The 14,446-nt window shown below is 44.4% G+C and overlaps 1 protein-coding gene across 1 annotated transcript; it reads right to left on the bottom strand.

Moving 5' to 3' along the window:
* Positions 1-2,482: 2,482 nt before the first annotated feature.
* Positions 2,483-13,643, bottom strand: LOC142196155 (uncharacterized). Its single transcript, XM_075266381.1, has 8 exons — positions 13,589-13,643; positions 11,674-11,802; positions 10,213-10,385; positions 9,945-10,124; positions 7,820-8,041; positions 7,150-7,257; positions 4,957-5,052; positions 2,483-2,991 (listed from the first exon to the last, which is right to left on the bottom strand). Exons 1-8 carry the CDS (start codon positions 13,641-13,643, stop codon positions 2,539-2,541), a joined length of 1,416 nt encoding a protein of 471 aa, XP_075122482.1. The 3' UTR covers positions 2,483-2,538.
* Between the last annotated feature and the right edge of the window lie 803 nt (positions 13,644-14,446).

The raw sequence follows: 14,446 nt of genomic DNA, 5'->3' as shown, positions 1-14,446 counted from the left end.
GGAGTCCCATACAAACTTATAGGATAGGCCATCAATGTAAGAATAGTGGATATACCCCTTTTAGATCATTGGTAATATAGTGAGTAATACAGAGAGTAATACGGAGAGTAATATGGAAAGAAACATGGAGAGCAATATGGAGAGGAATATGGAGAGAAATATGAAAAGTAATACAGAGAGAAATATGGAGAGTAATATGGTGAGAAATATGGAGAGAAATACGGAGAGTAATACAGAGAGTAATATGAAAAGTATTACAGAGAGTAATATGGAGAGTAATATGGAGAGAAATATGGAGAGTAGAGATGAGCGAGTAGTATTCGATTGAGTAGGTATTCAAAATATTCGTACTCGATCGAGTACTAGCTATTCACAGTAAATATTCGATTGAGAGCCAGTATTGATTGGCCCGAATGTTATACAGTGTATAGCATTTGGCAAATCAACGCTGGTTCTGCAGCAGGTTCGTCCTTGCTAGACAGGAGAGCTGGCAGCTTGCTGTTATGAGGGAGCTTACTTTTTATCAGCGCAACTGCAAGCGCTGTGCAGTTAAAGCACATGGACCCCATAGACTATAATGGGGTCCGTGTGCTTTAACTGCACAGTGCTCCTCCTAAACACTCTCCTCCTGCTACTCGTGGACTTGGTGACTCTCCTTTAGTCGATTAGTGGTTTCCCCTGAAACGAGCATTTTTTCCTATAGACTATAATGGGATTCGATATTTGATCGAGTAGTCGAATATGGAGGCTCTACTCGAAACGAATATCGAATCTCAAATATTTCACTGTTCGCTCATCTCTAATGGAGAGAAATATGGAGCAAATATGGAGAGTAATACAGAGATTAATATGGTGAAAAAAATCTTCTGCACAATGTGTTGTATACAACTAAATTTATTCAATAAGATATTTACAGTAATAGCTTTTTTTTATTTGATAGCATGTAATATTGTCTACCGCATGACCTAAATATCAAGCTAAAGAAGCAGGGGTGGATTGGCAAAGTATGGCAACGGGAATATTCCCACTCGGCCAAATGGAATATGAGCAATCTACTTACCCCGAAGCAACCTCTGTTTTACACCTTTATACCCTATACCCCACTGCCTTTAACTTTACTTACATAGGACTGCTGCCTTTACATATAAAACAGGCAGCCCCATGTAATAGAAAAGTTTACTTTACATGGAGTGAGAAGCATCAGTCCTGTGTAAGTTTACAGTTTCAGTCTGACATGGTAACTTACATAGGACTGCTGCCTCTGCCTCCATGTAAAGCAGTCCTATGCAAAATAACTTTACAGAGGACTGCCTTACTTGGAGGAGCTGCTTGTGCTGACCCTCCCTACTTGTATTGACTCTGCCTAGATGCACTGGGCCTGCCTATAAAATGGGGCCACTTTCAGGTCCCAATCCACCACTATAAAGAAGTCACAGATATGCAGAGATAAAAAAAAAATAACATATTAAACATTGTCTTATGTAACTGTTTATAAAAATATAACATATAAAAATTGAGAATATGAAAGGTACACGATGATGTATGCCCGTAATGACTATAACTAATGTCCGCCCTGCAGATGGAGACTCCGGTGCAGATGTGAACTTTGCATAAGGTGTAACAGATTTCAATACTTTGACATTATCTATAATAAAGTTTTTACAAACTAATATGATAATTGTTCCTTAAAATGTCCATTGACATGTCTGATGTATTACTCAAACACTTGTAACACTTGTTCGTACTGTAAATGTGGATGGTTTATGTAACAGTCCTAATGTTTCCAACCATAGCAATGATTTTCACTTATCACATCAAAACCGCACGGTCCCATATATGGTCAGCTTAAGGCTTTGGGGATCTCCATGCACATTGGTCAAAGCTCCCTGCATTCCCCTATATCAGTCCCAGTGTGGTTACGGACGTGAATTATTAGAGAACCATCCAGAACTTCTCCGGAGCTTTTTTATGCTTAGAGTGACAGATGCTTTTCTCCTCTTGTAGGAGGGTCAGTTTATGTCTATCCTTGTACACACTGTAATGTGATATAATTTCTCTTACTTATATAGCTTCCTCATATTCTGCAGATACCGATATTGTCAGCACTCTCCCATATAGGACTCACAATGTAACTTCCCTATCAGTATGTCTTTGGAGTGTGGGAGGAAACTGTAGGAAACCCATACAACACAGGGAGAACATACAAACTCCTTGTAGAAGTTGTCCTTGGCTGGATTCGAACCCAGGACTCCAGTGCTGGTGTTCCTGGCAGAAGCAGGATAGAGGACCTGCAGGCACTTTACTCATACTGAATTACAGATCGCTGATATAACATGAAGGTCAACGTTGGTTAGAGCTTTTGGGCAACTTTTTGTTGGAACCCCTATGGAAGACATTTACATGCATAGTATATAGTGGTTGCAGATTACGGGGATATAATATCCATATCCTATCAATGCTGCCTCTGGTTTATTGAATATATATGTACACCCATAAAATTCACAAAGCGTATTTCATTATATACAATGATGTAGAATCTTAAGAACTTTCCAGTATCTTCAGATCTATAGATCGTATTTTCCAGTTGTCACCACTGGTGTTCCCTACTATCTCAAAGACCTGATCAAATATACCCCAGTGGGTCTTATTCTTCATGATGGCACCACCTACCGTCACCACCACCAGACCTTTTGGCGACCTCTCACACTTTACTTTCCCACGGGTAAGATTTGGTTGGAAAGAAAGGTTATCTTCTTGTATGAGCGCAAGGAACCGTGAACATGTGTTTCTGCAGCCATTGTACTTTCTCCTGTCTGCCATGTAGGTCAGCTGTAGTACGGCATGTGACAGGAAGTGCTGCGGGCCCCAGTCTTGCTTCTGTAGTCCAGATGATGGATTTTGGGAGTTGAGGAGAGGATAGAACCATTCACAGAAATCACGTGCAAACTTTTCACAGTCGACTGGCCATATCTGAGCTGTATCTTGTTCTGCCTGTAAATAAATGCAATGTAAACAGGGCAAGGCGAATAGTATATACTCAGTGACCAAAAGTCATAGGAAGGCGTGTACCAGTGCCGGTTGTGTCGAATATGACACTCAAACAGTGTGACGCGATGTGGCAAATGGCGTTAGTATTGCCAGGATATCTGAGCAGTCTGATGCAGACAGGTGTCTCGTGAATATGGCAGCACGTCGTGAGTTAAGTGACTTTGAACGTGGGATGGTAATAGCATTTTGGCGATTACCTGGTAATTTGGGTTTCTGAGGTCAACCGTGTCTTGGGTAAACCTGCAATATTGCAGAGACAATGTTGGCAGCCGCGTAAACCGACGCACTGGTCAACCACGAGTGTTCGATAAACGGACATCACGTCACCTCCGCAGAGTCGTACGGGTCTCTCAACGGTTTACTGTGGGTCAAATTGCTGCCGATTTGAATGTGGAGCTCCAGGACCCCATTTACACCAGGACTGTACACCGAGAACTGCACCGCAAAGGCTTCAACAGTCGATGCCCGACCCGTGTCCCTTTGCTGACACTGCAAGACAAAGCTTGAAGACTGGTATGAGCCTACGACCATCGTCATTGGACCGTGGAACAGTGGCAGCATGTGGCATGGTCTGATGAATCACAGTTCCAGTTGTACAGAGCCAATGGGCATGTGAGTGTGTGGCGTATGCCCCATGAAGCCATAGATCCTGCAGGCCAACAGGGACGTGTCCAGGTGGGAGGTGGCTCCGTCATGGTCTGGGCCGTGTTCACATGGTTGCAATTGGGCCCCATTTTCCAGGTGCAGGGATCAATGACCGGTGCTTGATATGTGCAACTTATGGCAGACCATCTGCACCCCTTTCTGATGTTGGAGTTCCCTGATGGGGATGCTGTGTACCAACAGGACAATGCAACATGTCATTGCTCGTTGGTGGTACGGGACTGGCTTAATGACCCTCACGACCCTCGATTGGCCTGCCCGCTCGCCCGACCTCAACCCCATAGAGCATTTATGGGATGCTGTGGACACCAGTGTCTGTTCCATGGACCCAGCGCCAACTACACAGGACCAATTTTGGGCTGCAGTGCAGACTGCGTGGATCAATATCCCTCCAGAACTCTTCCAACACCTCGTGGAGTCTATGCCTCGTTGTCTTGCTGCAGTTATCAGGGCTCGCGGAAGGGCGACCCGCTATTAAAGGCGCATCCGGTACCTTCCCATGACTTTTGGCCACTGAGTGTATATAACAGGGGGATTTCTTAACCACATAGTGGCTTCAATGATTTAAAGAGGTTTAAGAATTTTATGCAAAGAAATGTTATACATACAGAATGAGAAATTCTACCATTGTTTAATATTATTTATATTACTGTTCCCCCGATGGTTCCAAGACTATCAAAATAAGTCATCTGTATGGTGTATTTCCTACAGAATGCCATACATGTACATCACTACAGTCAGTGAGAAGGAATGGGGGCTCAGGACTGGCGGGGATCCCAATGGTGGGGCCCCTAGTGATCAGACATTTACCACCCTATTCCTATGAATGGGTGATATTTATTTTTCATGAGATAACCGCTTCAATCCTGCAGAAGAGAGAGCTATGAAGCATGTAGTAAGTCACGTCCGGTGGACGTAGTGTATCACAAGGATTGCTGAATGTAAGCAAGAAAATTTCCATCATGGTGGACCTGCCAGCTGTTTGCGATTCCTCGGCTATTTCTCATATAGATGTATCACTAAAATGATTACTGGGTGCTTACATCCCCCTCTTTAAAGGGGAGGTACCATGCAGGGACAAAGAAAAGGTACCTCCCAGTTGTCAATTATTTATACATTTTTATGATGAATAGCAGAGAAACGGCACAAGGCAGAGTTTTAAGGAAAGCTGCTCTAGAATTGTTATATCATGGGAGAATACAAGTATACAATACAGTACACATATATAATACATGTCTTCTTTACCTTAGCTGTGGAGGGGGGAGGTTTCACCACTTCTTTAGTATTTCTTTTATCAGGTACAGGCCTTACAGTCAGAGGCTGGGGAACATTTTTATGTTGCTGAAATTAGGAAATAAACAATATTAACAAAACCGGATTATTCTGATCAGTTTTGCAATAAGTAATTTAGAATCTTCCATTTAGCATGGGATAAAAAGTTACGTAATAGGTGGATGGGCCCAAAAAGGTCCTAAAAAAGGAGCGGGGCTTATTCACCCATACTTTACTCATTTAAAAGTTGCTAAATATGGAATTACAATGTAAAATGAATTGATACCAGGGGCGTAACTACTGGGGTAACAGTGGTAGTGGCTGCCACAGGGCCCGGGACAATAGAGGGATAGAGGGCCCAGCGACAGCCGATACCGCTGGCATTTTTAAAAAAAATAGGCCATTACCGACTGAAGGAACTCCAGCCAGTAATGGGCCCTATTTTCTTACTGATTCTGGGTCCCGCCCACGGCCACCAGCAACTTTTCTTCTGCGGAGGATGCTGTCAGCAGGAGCCGGGATCGGTAAGTAAGGTCGTGGGCCCCACAAACACTATTATTATACTCGGGGGTCTTTTCACAACTCCGAGTATAATGATTGGAGGCCAAGGAGAGGTGAGGGAACATAAAAAACAGAGTTACTTACCTCTCCTGGCTCCAGGCAGGCTTCAGGCCTACTTGAGTGACGTCCTTGACGTCACATGGCCGGGGCCTGCGTCCTTATGCATCGCGACACAGGCCCGGGTCAAGTGACATCCCGTACGTCATTGAAGATGGCCGACATCAACAGGGACTGCATCGGAGCCCAGGGAGAGGTAAGTAATAGTGTTTTTATGTTTGTATCCTCCCCTGGGTCTCCGTATGTTCTGGGGTCTGCAAAGTATAATAATTGTTCATGGGTGTCCACAACAGGGCATAATACTGTGTGCAGGGGCCACTATGGAGCAATAATACTGTGTGCAGGGGCCACTATGGGGCATAATACTGTGTATAGGGGCCACTATGGGGCATAATACTGTGTCCAGGGGCCACTATGGGGCATAACACTGTGTGCAGGGGCCACTATGGGCATAATACTGTGTGCAGGGGCCACTATGGAGCAATAATACTGTGTGCAGGGGCCACTATGGGGCATAACACTGTGTGCAGGGGCCACTATGGGCATAATACTGTGTGCAGGGGCCACTATGGAGCAATAATACTGTGTGCAGGGGCCACTATGGAGCAATAATACTGTGTGCAGGGGCCACTATGGGGCATAATACTGTGTATAGGGGCCACTATGGGGCATAATACTGTGTGCAGGGGCCACTATGGGGCATAACACTGTGTGCAGGGGCCACTATGGGCATAATACTGTGTGCAGGGGCCACTATGGAGCAATAATACTGTGTGCAGGGGCCACTATGGGGCATAACACTGTGTGCAGGGGCCACTATGGGCATAATACTGTGTGCAGGGGCCACTATGGAGCAATAATACTGTGTGCAGGAGCCACTATGGGGTATAATACTGTGTGCAGGGGCCACTATGGGGCATAATACTGTGTGCAGGGGCCACTATGGGGCATAATACTGTGTGCAGGGGCCACTATGGGGCATAATACTGTGTGCAGGGGCCACTATGGGGAATAATACAGTGTGCAGGGGCCACTATGGGGCATAATAGTGCGTGCAGGGGCCACTATGGGGCATAATAGTGCGTGCAGGGGCCACTATGAGGCATAATAGTGCGTGCAGGGGCCACTATGGGGAATAATACTGTGTGCAGGGGCCACTATGGGGCATAATAGTGCATGCAGGAATGTAGGGGGGGGGGGGTCGGTCCGTTGGGGTCTTTGGCATCGGTCGGGGGGAAAGGGGATGTCAAAACTTCATCACAGGGCCCCGCCATTCCTAGTTATGCCACTGACTGATACATTTGCAAGCAACATTACAAACAGTTATTCAGGATGAGACAAATATGGCTGCATGTCTTATCAAAACAACGCAATGTTGTATTCAGTATAGAAGATCAATTAAAGTGAAGGAGATTCAGCTGCAATAAAAAACAAACTGCGGACAGGTGCGGCACTGGTTTTTTTTTTTTTTTTCAAAATTTTTTTTTTTTTTAAATATCCTGAAAATTTTTACAAAAAATCCCACCAAAGTATACTGTACAGTCTTACCGTGACTCCTGTACTCGGAGTAGCTGCCACTTTGACAGTCGTTGCCTCGAAATTTGCAGGTTGACTTTCTGTTTTCTGCATGGCTCGGGTAGTCCTGCTCGGCACAGTCTGTAAAGGACAAAGTAATTGTGTAAAAATTTTACATTTTGGAGGGTTCTTTATAAATTCAATATATTGGCCACCAAAAAAGATTTACATCGGTGACCCCATTCACTTTCATAGGTTATGATGACTTAGGTTTCTGCGGTCTACTCTGCTCCCCTACAGTACATTCATCATCAGCAACTCGGAGAGAACAAGCGGAGCTTTTGGATGATGATCCACTATGGTGGCGGAGAACAACATCTGCACCCCTCTAAATCCAGAAGAGATAATGTCTCTCATTAGGGAGAGACTGGTACAGGAACTTATTAGACCATACAAGCCCTGATAAGAATTCTGGGTAAGGAATATACAAATGAGACCTCATTAGTGGAAAAGAGAAATTTGTTCCTAGCGCCACCTATTGGAAGGTAGCTCCCCAACAAATGTTTTCACAACAATACAAAAATTGACAAGTGGGTGTTACCAGTTGGGGCTTGTGCCTCAGGGGCATGGCAGGATAAACAATGGCCCACGTTTACAAAGGTGGAAATGAGTCAAAAGTGGCCAAAAGGTCGTGTAAACTGACCTGGGGGTCCTGCCGTTGCGTTGGTGACCTCTGTTCTTTTCGGTCTTCCTTTTCGCAGCTTTTTGTGGACATTTTGGAAATATTAAGAAGCAATGAGCAGAAATTATCACCAGGGACTTTCTCCCGCTGCTGTACCGTCACATTGGAGACCCACTTCTCAGGATTTGTTCTTGAAGGAGAAGTAACAGGATCTTTAACCTCAATAAAGTTCACAATGATTTCCTGTAAGGCAGAGAATAATTGTTATATCTCTATTTGTTGTGAAGTCTACTGTAGTAAAGTGAAATCAAGTGTATGGAGAAAAAAGTCACAGGCGCGCGTCAGCACATAAGGGTCAATCCATGAAACCCGCACTTTATTGTCATCCTAGTCATGCCAGACATACTAGATCTAAGGGCAGAAATGCGTTTGATTTCTATTATTTTGCATATTTATATAAAAAGTTGTTGTTAGGCTGTATTCACACAGAGTAACGGCAGCCGTTTTTTGTGTGTTTTTTGCACATAGCGCCGCGTTAACGCCGCGTATACCCCGCGTTAACGCCGGTCAACGCCACCACACAATAGCGTGGCGTTAACGCGGCGTTAACGCGGCGCTACGCAAAAAACACACAAAAAACGGCTGGCGTTACTCTGTGTGAATACAGCCTTAAAGGCAACCATTTTCCCCACCTATACTGAAAATGTGAGTTTCATTTTCCCCATTCATACTGAGCACATGAGCCCCATTTTCCCCATCCATACTGAGCACGTGAGCCCAAATTTCACCACCTATACTGAGCACGTGAGCCCCATTTTCCCAACCAATACTGAGCACATGAGCCCCAATTTCCCCACCTATACTGAGCACGTGAGCCCCATTTTCCCCACCCATGCTGAGCATGTGAGCCCCATTTTCCCCACCCATACAGAGCATATGAGCCTCATTTTCCCCACCCATACTGAGCATATGAGCTCCATTTTCCTTGCCCATACTGAGCATGTGAGCCCCATTTTCCCCACCCTACCGAGCATATGAGCCCCATTTTCCCCACCCATACTGAGCACAGGAGCCCTATTTTGCCAACCCATACTGAGCATGTGTTCCCCATTTTTCCCATCCATACTGAACTGTGAGCGCCATTCTCCCCAACCATACTGAGCACGTGAGCCCAAATTTCACTACCTATACTGAGGATGGGAGCCACATTTTCCCCACCCATACTGAGCATGAGCCCCATTTTCCCCACCCATACTGAGCACGTGAGCCCCATTTTCCCCACCCATGCTGAGCATGAACCCCATTTTCCCCACCCATACTGAGCACATGAGCTCCATATTCCCCACCCATACTGAGCACATGAACCCCATTTTCCTTGCCCATACTGAGCATGAGTCCCATTTTCCCCACCCATACTGAGCACATGAGCCCCATTTTCCCCACCATACTGAGCACATGAACTCCATTTTCCCAATCCATATTGACCATGTGTTCCCCATTTTCCTCACCTATACTGAGCACATCAGCCCCATTTTCCCCACCCATACTGAGCATATGAGCCCCATTTTTCCCACCCATACTGAGCACAGGAGCCCTATTTTGCCAACCCATACTGAGAATGCGAGCCCCATTTTCTACATCCATATCAAGTCATTTACAGTTTTTATTCTTTTTGAAAGGAATTAATAAGCCCTGCACTCCAGAATTCTGACATACAGAGGACACAAAGCAACTTGTACAACTTTTGGAGCTTATATGGGGGGAACAGATGTGACATTTTATATTTTTTATATGGCTCACTCCAAACTCCATGGTTAGCCTAGCTGTCTGGACACGATATTAAACAAATACAATGTGGTCTCATAAAAATTTCGCAATCTCACTCCAGTAAGGGCGTGGCATAGAAATTGGAGTAACACCTTAAGAAAGATGTGATAGACTTAACTCTCAATCACACTGTGTGGGTGTGGAAAACAGGATTCTCTCTATGAGTCCTGGAAACTAAGGGCCCCCCCCAAATCATTTTCCATACTGATGACCTATCCATTGACCTAAACATAATTTTTTAGAAAGGGATCTTCTGTCTCTGATATCCTGTGATGATACAAAATACAAGACCTCCTTCATTGACATTGTGCAAACTTACATCCAAATTCTGTGCCTGAACTTCAAGATTCCTTGTTTTTTTGGCATCTTTTCGGGGACTATGAATGGATGACTTAGCAGTATGAAAGTAGAAGGAATAAGACAGATCGGAAGCCGGGGTTTTCTTTGGTGGAGTTATTAAAGTTGGCATAAAAGTTCCCACAACTGGCATACAGGAATCCTGCGACATCGGAGAGAGAGTATTTAGGCACATAAAATACATAAGAATAAGACCAACGTGCGAGAACTTGGAGAAGACTCAGACTCACCATTTGATTCCATTGCACAAGGGTTTTCTGGATAAGTTCAGACTTTGTGATTTTTGAGGTTATAAGAACACCCTCATTTTTCAGGTACGCAGCAATGATGTCACGAAGGACTTTTCTACGGTTTAGGAGCTCATAGGCACTCTGACTGTTCTGTAATATTGTATCGATGGCTTCTAAAAACAAAACAAGGCACAGACTTTAATATTAATATTATCACATACAGAATCTTTAGAATTACGGCAAACAAGTAGATCAAACAAGAAATCGGGTAAATTGTAATTGTCCTACATAACAAGTGTTCAGTTTCCCTGCAGCGCCCCCGCAGGGCAGGTAAGAATTACACAATGTTGAATCAAAGTTTGTCTTGTAGTATCCGTGTAATTGTACTTACCCAGACAATAAATTGATGCGGTTATGTAATCTACATAGTGAATGCTGCAACGTTTATAGCATAAAACAACAATGGTGGAATTGCTGGGTTTTTTCTTTTTCATTCCCTCCCAGAAAGTGAACAAAAGTTCATCAATGACACATACGTACCCCAAAATCGTGCCATTAAAAACTACTATTTGTCCTGCAAAAAACAAGCCCGAATAGAGTCCCGTGTGGGTTGAACATTGCGCCATTGTAATTCAGATGCCGTCACTTTTTTTTGTAATATTTTGGTAACTGCCTAGTAGGATTCAGGGCAGTGTGGCGTCCCTCCATATAATTGCTTTTCGTAGTCTACTAGTGGATTGGTGGGATGACACTATGGAGTGTGCCGTATTTCACTCTTTTAAGTATTTTATAGAAGAGGTCAATTTAATAGAACCATTTATATGCTCACAAAGTGGAACGGCGGCGGTACACGGACGCCATTTAACCTGGCACGGAAATTGTTTCTTTACTCAAACTCTGTCACTTGTATCTTCTGGGCTTGTCGGTGGTGGTGTAGCCACTCGTAGGTTCATCTCTACATCCCAATTTCCTCATCTCTCTGTCACATCTAATGCCTCACCGTGCTCTTTTTTAATAGACCTGCTTCTATCCCCCGCCATTGTTGTTGTGGCGCAGTATCTCAGCCCCACAATGCTCTCGCTCAGACCCGCGTCACTGAGGCCCCCTCCTCCTCCTGATAGCCGTCCATTACTCCTGGCGCTGGCTACCGTGGCAGGACGTGGCACCCCTCTCTGCATCAGTCTGTGACCCCCTTATCAGGTGCATGGACACCACAAGATCCATAAATGCACTGTACAGACAGGACGCAACAAAGAACAGCAATAAAGACATGCTATTTCTTAAAGGCACCTATGCACAACATAATGTAAGGAGGGAAAGTAGTGTGCGTTACCTAGGGCTTGACCCCCTTACAGCTGTATACCCTTATGTACTCTATACATAACATACACTTATTACACATAAGTACGCCCCATCTACTTGTTGCTTCCCAGTACACAGGGCACAGCCCCAGCATCTTACCTGCCTTTGTACACGCTGTAGATTTCTTCTTAGTGACAGTGCCAGCCAGGGAGAGTAAATCTGCGGTGTCCAGTAGCCCTAGCAGCCGTCTGCTGCCCGCTTTTTCCTGCGCATTCAGCCCCATGACCCCTGTGTTATGGAGAGAAGAGTAAAAGCTACCAAACCTGCTTAGACCTTTAAATGCAAAAAAGGAAACGAAACCGAAGCTCATTGTGATGTCAAAGACTGACACCAGGGAGTGCCAGTGACAATCCTCACCGCAGAGCTGTGCCCAGTCTGATATTTATACTGGCAGATGATGATGATGATGATGATTTATGTATTTATAATTGATGGAATGTCGTATGCAAAGAAATATATTTTGCAACAAATTTAGCAAATTCATTGTGTAATTCTCTGCCAGTATTCACACCCCACTTACTTCATGTATAGCATAAACAGCTGCTAAGTTTCACTTTCCGTTTCATGTTTTTGTAGTTTAACCCCTTCCTGCTGCAGCCATTTTTCGATTTTCATTTTTAGCTCCCTGCCTTCCAAACCCCAAAACTTTTATCTATTTTCACTCTCAGAACCGTACGAGGGTTTCACTTTTGCAGGACAAATTCCACAGAATATTCGGGAAGCTGGAAAAAAAAAAAGGGGGAATTAGGGTATGTGTACACGGCGGTGCATCGGAATTTCGTCGCGGCATCCCGCTCCTGCTTAGGCCGAATGAATGGGCCTAAATAGGAGCGTGTCTCGAGCCGCGCAATCCGCGGCAAGATAGGTCATGTCGCTTCTTCTTTCTGCCACTAGCTGGCAGAAAAAAAGCGAGGAGCCCCCATTGAAGTAAATGGGAGGCATTTTTGCAGGTGGATTTTGTCAAATGTTCAACTCTTTTATGCATTGCGGTGTTCAACATATGGCGAAAAATATTTGTATAAAGTTTGTAGACCCAGTAGCTACTCAGCACCAGAGTGGCCGCCATGTTAAGTCCCAACATCTGCTGTACTATTAAGAGTTAAAAATCCATTTTAGGGCTCGTTCAAACGGAGTAAACGCGCCGCGCATTGTGGCGCGTTTACGGCGCGTGTACGCCGCGTTTTTTTTACGGTGCGCGATTACGCCGCGTTAACGCCATGTAAACGCAGCGTTAACGCGGCGTAATCGCGCACCGTAAAAAAACGCAGCGTACACGCGCCGTAAACGCGCCACAATGCGCGGCGCGTTTACTACGTGTGAACGAGCCCTTATTCGAAACCATTAAAAACATATGCTGTGCACAGCAAAAAAAAAAAAATCCTATGACTGTCAGGGTGAGTTCACACGGAGTAAAGTGCCGCGTGATGTGGCACGTATACGCCGCTTGAGCTTTTGCGTGCCGTATACGCTCCCATTGATTTCAATGGGAGCCGGAATCATATACGCGGTGCTATTTTGCGGCCGTGATTTTGCTCCTCCCATCTGACATGTCTTAGACTGTTCCGAGCAGTCTGTCCTATGCAGTCCTGAATCACATTTTCCATAACTAAGGACTGCACGTAACAGTCTGAAACACGTGAGACGGTAATATATATTGTCTGGCAGCCATAGGACTTTTTTTTTTTGCTGTACACAGTGTATGTTTTTAATGGTTGTGAACAAAATGGATTGTTAACTATTACTTGTCTGGACGATGGAACACTTCACTGAGGGAGTAACTCTAAAACATAACTTTTAATAAATAAACATAAAAGGATTCTAAAATATTAGTCCAGCATACTTAGGTATATGGTTACTTCATCCAATCGTCTTAACACATCCATTGTATCCCTCACAAATGATACATCAGTATATATGTGGACAAAATTTTAAGGCCGTTTGTATTCTCTTTACCATCATTTGTGAGGGATACAATGGATGTGTTAAGACGATTGGATGAAGTAACCTTTCCTACTGGCATATTTATCGCCAGTCTTGACGTTGAGGCGCTCTATAGCTCCATCCCCCATGACAAGGGGTGTGGAGCTGTAGGGCGCTTCTTACAAGCTCGTGGCAGTCAGTTTGCCCAACACAGTCAATTCGTGTTGGACCTCATGGAGTTTATTCTGAAAAAAAACTTTTTTACATACGATGGTCGCCTCTACCTGCAGATGGTCGGGACCGCAATGGGTAGTCCCGCAGCACCCACTTTTGCTAATTTATACTTAGGGTGGTGGGAGGAACAGTATGTATTTACGGAATCTATGGAGGAGTGGACTTCATTGGTCCACGTTTGGCTCAGATTTATAGATGACGTCCTGATTTTTTGGTCGGGAACTGAACAACAGTTTTTTGACTTCGTTGACACACTCAATGACAATGACCTCAATCTAAAATTTACAGCAAATATTGACAAATACCAACTTACATTCTTGGATTTGAGGATTAAGATAGATGAGGCAGGGGATGTGTCAACGGAGGTTTTCAGAAAAGATACTGCCACTAATAACATCTTGGCATGGGATAGTTATCATCCCCTCTCCCTTAGGAGGGGGATCCCTAAAGGCCAATTTTTGAGGATGAGGCGAAATTGCTCCTCATTCACTGCATTCCAGGATGCCTCACAAGATCTATCCAATCGCTTAAAAGCACGTGGTTACCCTGAAAACGTCTTATCCGCATCATATTTGAACGCACGTAACCAAAATCGCACTAGCCTGCTAAACCCCCGCCCGAAGGAAGATCTGACTGGTCAGTTGAGAATTATCGGCACTTATGATCACCAACATAAGGAAGTGAGGTCTATCTTAAACTCACATTGGAATGTTCTTAG

Source organism: Leptodactylus fuscus, chromosome 2, assembly GCF_031893055.1.
Source record: "Leptodactylus fuscus isolate aLepFus1 chromosome 2, aLepFus1.hap2, whole genome shotgun sequence".
In the NCBI taxonomy this organism is placed as follows: domain Eukaryota; kingdom Metazoa; phylum Chordata; class Amphibia; order Anura; family Leptodactylidae; genus Leptodactylus; species Leptodactylus fuscus.
Note: the sequence above shows the minus strand (reverse complement) of the source record. Positions and strands in the feature narration are given on the sequence as shown.

Bases quoted from the DNA above. Each gene is read 5' to 3' on its own strand.
- LOC142196155 (XM_075266381.1), bottom strand. From the start codon at position 13,643: ATGGGGGATGGAGCTATAGAGCGCCTCAACGTCAAGACTGGCGATAAA. The intron at 11,803-13,588 runs GTAGGAAAGGTT...TCCATAACACAG, and splicing joins GACTGGCGATAAATATGCCA to GGGTCATGGGGCTGAATGCG. The intron at 10,125-10,212 runs GTGAGTCTGAGT...CCGATGTCGCAG, and splicing joins TTGTGCAATGGAATCAAATG to GATTCCTGTATGCCAGTTGT.